At 32.4% G+C, this 10,683-nt stretch overlaps 1 protein-coding gene across 1 annotated transcript; it reads left to right on the top strand.

Annotated features, from left to right (window-relative positions):
• The first annotated feature begins 363 nt into the window (after window positions 1-363).
• LOC107483691 (galactan beta-1,4-galactosyltransferase GALS3) lies at window positions 364-3,856 on the top strand. The gene is made up of 2 exons (XM_016104294.3): window positions 364-1,765; window positions 3,275-3,856. The coding sequence occupies exons 1-2, from the start codon at window positions 549-551 to the stop codon at window positions 3,618-3,620; spliced, it is 1,563 nt and encodes a 520-aa protein (XP_015959780.1). The 5' UTR covers window positions 364-548; the 3' UTR covers window positions 3,621-3,856.
• Window positions 3,857-10,683: the final 6,827 nt, after the last annotated feature.

The following is a 10,683-nucleotide window of genomic DNA, read 5'->3' as shown; positions in this document are numbered from 1 at the left end:
CTATTCCTTAAATCCCAAAGAAGGATAAAAAAATTAATCAGTATACCCAGTCAATCTCAATAACTTTGTAATTACAAGTATTTAGTCACTATTTACAGACACACAACAAAATCAAAATAAATACACATGAAAATTAAGTCATAACTCTAACCAAATTTTTATTCTAAATGATAATATTAGTGTATACATCTTAGGTATATTTTCTTCACTTTACAAATCATATTAGATTACATATATAATCTCACAGTTCATATACACCATTCAATCAACAATCATAACATTGCACTATTTTATTTTATTTTTTAAATATAAATCACCGTGTTTATATTAAGCCACTCTGTCATACACACTGCGCTAAAAACACAGATTATAAACACCCTTCCAACTTTCGAATACAAATAAGTACTCTGTTTCTCTCTTTCTTCTTTCTCTGCATCTATCTGCAACACCTTGTTTTCTCTCTCCATTATTACTATTTTCTCTTTCTTTTTTCTTTTCTGTTCTCTTCAAATATAGTGCAGCATATTTGAGTTCTGAAGCAGAAAGAAATGGCAAAAGAAAGGGAAAAGAAGCTGTTTGTTGGAGTACTTGGGAACTATGCATCAGAGCTCAAACTTCTTCTCACAACGCTGCTTCTGTTGTGTGCAGTTGCAACTTTTCTTCAGTTCATCCCTTCACGTTTTACTATTTCTGCTTCCGATCTACGCTTCTGCATCTCAAGGGTGCAATCTTCGCCACCACCACCTTCACTTTCACCACCACTAACAAGCACTTCATCATCCTCAGTTTCACACCTTTCAACACACGAAGAAAGCAAAATCACACTGCCACCACCACCTCGACCATCACCGTCTCCGCCACCACTAACGGTGGAAGAAGATAAAGTCCTCGAAAATGGCATAATAAAACGTGCCTTCAATCCTTATGGTTCTGCGGCATATAACTTTATCACTATGGGAGCATACAGGGGAGGCTTCAACACTTTCGCTATTATCGGTCTAGCTTCAAAGCCTCTTCATCTTTATTCCAAACCAACCTATGAGTGTCAATGGCTCTCTTCTTCTCCTTCTCAGACACCAATCACTACTGTGGGTTACAAAATCCTGCCAGATTGGGGTTACGGGAGAGTTTACACTGTAGTTATTGTCAACTGCACATTTTCAACTTCTGTTAATGCTGGTAACACTGGTGGAAAGTTAGTCCTTCATGCCTCAACAAGTGGTGGAGGCGATACTAACTTTAACATAACAGATACAATAGATGTACTCAATGAATCTCCAAATTCATTGGACCTTTCAGTTTTCACCTCTCCGCCAAAGTACGATTATTTCTATTGTGGTTCCTCCTTGTACGGAAATCTTAACCCACAGCGCGTGCGCGAGTGGATCGCTTACCACGTGAAATTCTTTGGTCCGAAGTCACATTTTGTGATCCATGATGCAGGTGGTGTTCATGAGCAGGTTCTCGAAGTTTTGAAACCTTGGATGGAGCTTGGGTATGTAACCTTACAGGACATAAGGGATCAAGAGAGGTTTGATGGTTACTATCATAACCAGTTCATGGTGGTGAATGATTGCTTGCATAGATATAAATTCATGGCGAAGTGGATGTTCTTCTTTGATGTTGATGAGTACATATATGTTCCGCCCAAGAGTACTATTAAGTCTGTGTTGGATTCACTTTCTGAGTACTCTCAGTTTACCATTGAACAGATGCCTATGAGTTCCAAGATTTGCCTGTCTTCTGATTATGGGAAAACTTACAGGTAAAATTATTGTTCATTCACAGATTTTACATTCTAATTATTGCAAATATATTTTTCAGGAAAATAGATTTTAGATCTGTATATTATTTCTGATTTTATTGGAAGAACACTTTCTGGTTGCATTTCTAGTTATTCTTTTGTTGTTGCATTGAAAATATTGGGTGTTTACGTGAGTATTAAAATTATCAATAAAACATAATAGTTGATAAAATTAATGATTTTTTAGATAAACTCTTAAAACAAATCAAGGCAAGCCTTTTAAGTACATTGAGAAAAATATTTTGTTATGTATAATTTTAGTATTTCACTCTATTATTATGTGCTGCAAAATTGAAGTTGCATACTAATTTAGCTTTTGATTAACAATTTTAAGATTTCAATTGGGTTTCTGTATCATTTCTTTTTTAGCTCTTAGAGTGGGGAATTATAGTGGTATTATTTTGGCTAAACTGACTATTGAATGGTTGTGGGCTTGTGGGGAATTGTAATGACCAATATCTTATGAGGGATGTCAGTATTTCTTTTGTTCTGTTTTAATGCTTAGTGTTTATGGTGGATCTTGATTCTTGAGTGGTTGGATTGTATACTCTTGTTTTCCCTGTGAGGGAAGTGAGGGGAATTAATTGATGTTCACTCTTTGGGAATTATTAATTAGCCCATGTCTTTGGTATGGATTCTATTTTCCTATTCCTGTATTGTGTGACAGGTGGACATGGGTTGTTTTAGAATTTGGAGCTTTGAACCTTGTTTTAAGGTGATTAAATTCTTATTTATTAGTTATGACTCATGACAACTAATATTAAAAATGGCAAATTGGTCTTGTTTTAGTACAAAGTATTTTAATATATCACACAAGAATTTCCTAAATTCAATCACAAATGTCATCTTGTTGAATAACTTGGCTAAAGTCTGCTGTACCAAATTGCACATTGTCAAAATCTTGTTAGTTCTGGTAATTGCTATGATAATAATAAATAAATAAATAAATTGAGATTGATAATATGTTCCTGAACGTTCATTTAGGCTGATTTAGATCCTTTGATTAAGACACATGATGCAGGGTCCACAAAATGAACGTTGATTAAGACGGATTTGGTGGTGTGCACTCAAAACCTTTTTCATTATTCCTAATTACTTTTTTTTCATTTTCTTTTTTACAGTACATAATATATAGTCCCACATTAACAATTAGATCTAGCTGTCACTCAAGGTAGTTGCTCCATTTTTTGTTACCATTCACTAGAAAACAGAACAAACCATATTTTAGTTGTCCAATATATTGTTTCTTCTAGTTGGTTTGATAGCTACACCTCATTCATCCTCACACTAATACTATAGACACACACTTGTGAATCCCATAACACCTTCATCTTCATTTGCTGTCTCACATGGACAGCAGAAACAAAATTTTTATGTTTTAATTCTTCAATTGTAATAAGTTCTACTATAAGTATTGAGCTGTTTCTTTCCTTAAAAAAAGAAAATCTCACAACTTTTCCACTTTTGTAGGAAATGGGGGTTTGAGAAGCTGGTGTACAAGGACTCAAAGAAGGGAATAAGAAGGGACAGAAAATATGCAGTGCAACCTCGTAGCTTGTATGCAACAGGGGTTCACATGTCACAGAATCTAGCAGGGAAAACAACTCACAAAACAGAAGGGAAAATCATGTATTACCACTACCATGGAACCATAGCAGAGAAGAGAGAATCATGCAAGATGCTTGTGAATTCAACACAGCTCACATATGAGAAAACCCCCTATGTTTTGGACACTACCATGAGAGACATTGCCGGTGTCATCAAGAAATTTGAGCTCAAGATGATTGGATCTAGGCTACAGAAAAATCGCCAATGACAACAACGAACAATCTTTCATTTCTTTTTTTGGTTCAAGGGGGAAAAAAAAATAATAAACTATATAAATAATTTAACTTCTTGTAGAAATAGGTATTCATTCAGCGGTTCTTTGTTTCTTTTTTTTATTATTATTATTCTGTGTTTAATAGTTTTCCTTTTCTTTTATATTTTTAATTTATTTATTTCTTATGTTTAATTTACAGCTGGGTATATGATCATGTTCCATTTTTAATATTCTTTTTTTTATGTGTTCTCTATAAATCCTTTATTTTTATTTATATATTTTGTATAAAAAATGATGAATTTGATATGGTGGTTTAATTATTTTGTCGGTGTGGGGCTGGGCATAGGGTATCCCTATTACCTTTGTCTATTGACACCTTGTGGTCTTGTGGATGCTGCCCAATGTGCTACTGTTGCTTTGCTGTTATGCATGCATCTTTTTTTTTTCAATTTTTAATTCTAATTTCAGATCCTTATTCCTTAAAATATTATTTTATGAAAGCATACACTTTCTCTTTTATTCCGTATATTACAAAGTGTAAAGTGGAAACAACTCAGAAGCTTGTATTCTGATCACCAAATTAGCAAATCTCAAGAATTATAATTGAATTCCGCCTCGAGTATCATAAATTTTACCGATTAGTAATAAATTTTTAAATAGAGTTTAAATTAGTTATAAATTAGTTTTTAATTTATTAAATTAAAAATAAATTAAGAACTATAATTAATATGTAAATCCCTTACTAAAATAGTCTTTAGATATTCCACCTTTGACATTAATTATTAAAGCAATACAATTCCTTATTTTATTGATGATTAATATTAAATAATTTATATTTTTCTTTTGCATGAGAGTTACTAATTAAATTTTCATTGTTGGTCGGTTAATATTAATTTGACTATAATAAATTTGAATTGATTGAATCTGGTGAAATAAATGTCAAGAAATCAAATCCTACTTTATGTATGTGACAATTAGATTTAGTTAGACAATAAATTTTTAAATAAAATCCAGATTCATAATAAATTAATTATAGACTTGTCAAAACTAAGAAATATTGTAGGATAAAAATTAATTTAACTATAAAATAAATATAAAAATGTTAATCACTTACATTTATATTTATTTATTATGTGATGTGAAATTGAAGTTAAAAGTGGATAAGGTGAATAAATCCTTTCAGTAAGGAAATTAAAGGGTACCTTATTATTTTCTTCTTTAACAGGGTCATTGATGAAAGGGGCTCATCACTTTTGGACAAGTCAAAAAGGACATGTGGGTGGCATGAGTGCCTTCTGTTTTGTGTATTGGAATAGGACAGTGGAATAAAACCAAAAGAAAATGCTAATAATACGACATAATTGAATCATTAGTCACCAATAATTAATTATATAACTAACCACAAATTACATTAAGACCGACACATTCAGAAAGTGGTTATGTTATGCACAAGGGTTATTGTGTATGGTCATGAGTCTTATCATTGTCACGTATATAAGATGGATGAACATGTATTTATTCCTTGTAAAAAATTGAAGTAGTAAATTAGGTTTATTATATTGACATAAATGTTACATATTTAGACATGATATTGCGTGGCTCAGAAGCCATTGTATTAAGTGCACTCCGCTTCGACCCAACAAAGTGGAACCCTTAGATCCTTCCCCCTTTTAGTTCTTACTTCTTACACCCAAAAAATAATTTAAAGAAAATAAGGTATTGTTCTTCTTTGCTTTTTTGCTTTTTCCACCGTGGAAAAAGTTTAGATCCGGTGGAATTGGATATATTTGGATAGATATATATTACACTTTTTTACTAACATAATTAATTACTAAACTAATAACATTTTTTGTAATTGAGTAATAAAATTTTTTTTACAGACTAAAATAATTAAACTTTACATGAACACAAAAAATCAACAACGGTTATCTTTTATATCTTTTATTCGTACTTTGGTTACAATGTGAATTTAGTTAGATTATATTATTTATAAAGTTTAATTATAAATGATATTATAATACTTTTTTCAATTCTTGTATAAATAACTAATCAATGATTGATTTTAATTTTAGTATTTATATAACATGATTGTTTAAAATTTTATTAAAAATAATCTAAAATTAAAATAAAAAATCATATACAATTATTTTTATATAAATTAATAATTAAAACTAATAAATAATTATTTAATATATTTAATTAAATTGTCCTCAAAAACTAAGTTTTTAGCAAAACTCAATTTATAACCACATAAACATATGTCGGCACAATAATCAATTGTATTATGCACTTTATTGATTTTTAAAGTATAAATGAAGTAGCTTGGCTAATTAATTTCAATATATCATTTTCAGTTTTAGACCCTAAAGCTTGCATTATTATTTATTAATAGTAGGATTAGTTACCTTGTAATATCAAGAAAACAAATATTGTAAAGGGCACGTGGGTTAGTCAAAGATTCATGTTACACTTATAAGAGAGTTGGTTCAATATTTTCGTCACACCTCAATTCCGCGTACAAAATCATGAAAATAAAGAAAAATAGCGTCTGAAATGAAAGGGGAAAAAAAAATCTGAGATGTAATGTAAACTGAGGAAACCGTGTAATCTTATAGAGATTTGAAGTGATGTTTCGAAAAGGAAAAAAAAACAATTTAAATATTTTGTGCATGAATCCCCCGAAATATAACAATGTGCTAATTTCTATTATGAATAATCATTTTTTGAAAAAAAAAAACTGAAAAACTAGGTAGAACCCCCCACCCCTTTTAATTAATACAATGTACATCTGTGCGATAAATTATTTAGAAACAACTTTTTATTTTTAATATGTAAAAACTCTTATGAAAGCCGAAACAAAATATTTTAAAAGGCTGAGTATTATTTTTCTGTGATTTTATTGAGGACAATTTATTATATTATCTTAAATATTTTTTTATGACATTATTTCTCAAAATGTGTGCTTGAATTCACTTAAAATACGTGGCTTTTATGGGTCTCAACCGTTAGTATGGGAAGCTTGTTGTCTTGTCGGTAGAACTAAGAATGTCTACATACCATTTCCAAAGTTGCGATACCAAATGAGAGGCACACATTGATTGGAGTAAAATTTTAGTAATCACTTGGTTATAATATATATCCCATTTTCTTTTTCTCATTTTTATTATTTATTTTTAATTATCTTTTTCACTTTTCATTCCTTTAAAGCTAAAAATAACTAACTGTAAATCAAAAAGCATAGAATAGAATAGTGTATGGTGAGTGAATGATTATAAGGGTGGTCCATGAGGACCACGACCTCTTTTTGTTTCGGCCAAAAAGCTAGGGTCCTACATGCCTATTAGCAATTTAGCATGCTTTATTATTTATCTTTTTATTTATTTTTTTAAAGGGTTGAAAAGTCTTTTATGGTGTGAGGTATCCTATATTTTGCACCCAGCCGACACACACATATATATCAAACTAAATCGATAATGTGCATTTTTTTTTTTTTGAGATAACATCGAATTTAAATGTTAAAAAAATTGAAAAAATGAAAGTATGTAAAAGCTACTGTATAACGTATATTTAATTGCTGAATATATACATGCATTTAGCGATTATTATAAATTAAGTGCATAGAAATAATGAAAGACCAATAATTTTGGTACATTTTCCTTTTTTTGGGGGGTCCAAATAAAATGAGCCTTAAACAATAGTCAACAACCGTGTTCCTTCCTTCGGCAGCTTTTGTTTTTTGGGATGGCTTCGATGAGTCAATTATATATACTGTACTATCATTCTAGAAGCATCGTCTCATCATAGTTACATTATTTACATATCCCCAATGTGTATAAATCCATGTTAGAGTTTGAGAACAATTAAAAAATTTGTTATTTGACACATTTTAAGATTATTATAAAAGAATATTTCACTAAAAAATATTAAAAATAATTTTTTATATTTACAATGCGTTAAATATATAAAAAATTAAAAAGTTTTATATTATTACACAATTAAAATGAAAGTACAAAATCTATCCTTGGATAAGAAATCATTTATTTTTTATGATAAATTATATAACCCCTTGTTTATTTTTACACTTTAAATAAGCTAATGCAATAATAGAAACGTTCTCCAGTGGGACATTATACTAAATTTATACTTATAAATTAATATGTTACCTATATAAAAAAAACCAATTATTAAATTAATTATTCATATAAAATATATGATAAAATTGTGCAAGAATAAAAAAAAGATAAAAAAAATTATTGATTTTTATTGATTGAATTATGAAAGTAAAATTAAATATATAGAGAACATTGCCTACAAAAGATAAAAATAAAGATAAGACAAGATAAGAAGATAACATAAAGATAAGATAAGATAAGATAAAACTAAAATTTTAACTGAATTTATATATTTTGTTGGGCTGAATTTGTGGGTCACGAGACTTTTTTATTGTTGTCATGGGCTAAGGTAGAAGAGAAGTTTAATACGCCCCAACAAGCTGGTAGATGGAAGATGTCAATAATCCACAACTTAGATAAGTTCCGATGACATTGTTGAGGAAGACGCGTCTGACGTGGTGACGAAGAGGGAGATGCATACGGCAGAGCTAGAGCTGCCGACGGTAAAAATATAAAAGGAGATGCTGTGCTTGAGGGAGAGAGAGCAGTGATCTTAAAAAAAGTGCTTAGGGCGCAATAAGATTGATCTTTAGAGGTGTATATAGCGCAATAAGGTCTTCAGATGGTGTGTAGAGCGCAATAGGAGAGGGCGTGTAGAGAGCGCGATAAAAAAAAGGGCGTGGAGCGCAATAAGAGTGCAGATGGAACTGATAAAACAAAGTGTAGATTGAACTGCTGAAACAGAATGCAGACATGACAGTTGAAATAGAATGCAGAGGAACTGCCGAATAGAAGGCGCAGATGGAACTACTGGAAGAAGGCGCAGACAGGCCATAGGGGGACTATTCCATGAATGAATAGTTGTTTTCTGTTAGAACAGAGGTAACCAAGACTGATGTTGGATTTTTACTTGGATGGATGTAATAAAGATGGGTTGGATTCTGAGCTAAATTGGAAGATTGATTATTCATTGTGAGAGGAGGTTGAAAAGAAAGTAGGGTGATTTCTCACTAGAAAGATGATAGCTTATTCCTCTTTAAGGAGAATACCAAGACTCTGATACCATGATAAAATTGTGAAAGAATAGGAAAAGAAAAGATGAAGAAATTTTATTGATTGTTTATTGATTGAATTAAATTTAACTGAAACATTTGAACCAGTTTGGGGTACAAGTCTTCTCTCAACATCTTGCAAGAAAATCATGAAATGTTTGCCTCCGAATAGGGCAAACTCGGTGATAGACCCTTGCAGCAGTAATATCCAACCACGACGTGATGGTCACTTCTTCTTCGACATAAAGCTCCCCTCAAATATCCAAACGTCGGAAACAATGTCGAAGGTGTTGAAGAAGCTCTCCGCTTCTTCCATGGTGTCTAACCTTAGGATGTGAGGAGGATTATACTGCTGAAACAAAATGCAGACATGACTGCTGAAATAGAATACAGACGGAATTGCCGGAAGAAGGCGCATATGGAATTGCCGGAAGAAGGCGCAGACAGGCCATAGTGACTATTCCATAAATGATAGTTGTTTCCTTTTAGAGCAGGGGTAACCAAGACTAATGTTGGATTTTTACTTGGATGTGTATAATAAAAAATTGAGGTTAAAAAAGAAGTAGGGTGATTTCTCACCAGAAAGATGATAGCTTATTCCTCTTCAAAAAGGACACCAAAACTCTGATACCATGATAAAATTGTAAAAGAATAGGAAAAAAAGATGAAGAAATTTTATTGATTGTTTATTTATTGAATTTAATTTAATTGTAACATTTGAACCAATTTGGGTTACAAGTCTTCCCTCAACATCCTCCGAGAAGATCACGAAATTTTTGCCTCCGAACAGGGCAAACTCGTTGATAGACCCTTGCAGTAGTAATATCCAACCATGATGCGATGGTCTCTTCTTCTTCGAACATAAAGCTCCCCTCAGAATATCCAAACAACCCTCCGATCCTATATTTTCACTTCTTTGGACTTGGTCTCAACCCGAACCTCTACAACTCTGGCAAGGTCTGTTTGAGCCTTCTCAACACGTGGTCCAGAAAAAAGTGGGACCGACACTGTTCCATGCCTAGCTCTCAATCCAAGCTCTCATTTCCAATGAAAAATCCTACTTCAACGAGTCTTGGCAGATTCACATAAACAAAACTTTTTGTGAGGCGTGGTCACGTGAGTATAGCGAGACCGTGTTCAAGCTCACGTGGCAACTCGGAAATCACCTGGTTCGCAGGCCACCCAAGATCTACGAGGCCTTCAACAGGAACTATTTTCGCACCTGGGTTGCCACCATACTTGAACTTCTTTTTCGTCTGAAAGGAGGAAGTGGTGGTCCGAGACGTCGGAAATAACGTCGAAGGTGTTGAAGACGCTCTCTGCTTCTTCCATGGTGTCTAGGGTAAGGATGTGAGGAGGATTGGACTGCTGAAACAGAATACAGACATGACTGCTGAAATAGAATGCAGACGGAACTGCCGGAAGAAGGCGCAGACAGGCCATAGTAACTATTCCATGAATGATAGTTGTTTCTTGTTAGAACAGGGGAAACCAAGACTATTGTTGGATTTTTACTTGGATGGATGTAATTTAGATTGGTTGGATTCTAAGTTAAATTGGAAGATTGATTATTCATTGTGGGAGGAGGTTGAAAAAGAAGCAGGGTGATTTCTCACCGGAAAGATGATAGCTTGTTCCTCTTCAAGGAGGATACCGAGGCTTGGATACCATCATATAATTATGAAAGAATAGGAAAAAAAAAGATGAAGAAGTTTTATTGATTGAATTAAATTTAATTGAAACATTTGAACCAGTTTGGGGTACAAGTCTTCCCTCAATATCTTCCGAGAAAATTTCAAAATTTTCGCCTCCGAAGAAGGCAAACTCAGTGATGGACTCTTGCAGCAGTTATATCCAACCATAACGCGATGGTCTCTTCTTCTTCAACATAAA

Source organism: Arachis duranensis, chromosome 4 (assembly GCF_000817695.3).
Source record: "Arachis duranensis cultivar V14167 chromosome 4, aradu.V14167.gnm2.J7QH, whole genome shotgun sequence".
NCBI classification, from domain to species: Eukaryota; Viridiplantae; Streptophyta; class Magnoliopsida; order Fabales; family Fabaceae; genus Arachis; species Arachis duranensis.
The sequence above is the reverse complement of the archived record's forward strand: the minus strand, read 5'-3'. Positions and strand labels throughout refer to the sequence as shown.

What these genes read in the sequence shown, in the direction of transcription:
- LOC107483691 (XM_016104294.3), top strand. Translation starts at nt 549, where the DNA reads ATGGCAAAAGAAAGGGAAAAGAAGCTGTTTGTTGGAGTACTTGGGAAC. An exon ending in GATTATGGGAAAACTTACAG is followed by an intron (nt 1,766 to 3,274) that starts GTAAAATTATTG and finishes CCACTTTTGTAG; the next exon opens with GAAATGGGGGTTTGAGAAGC.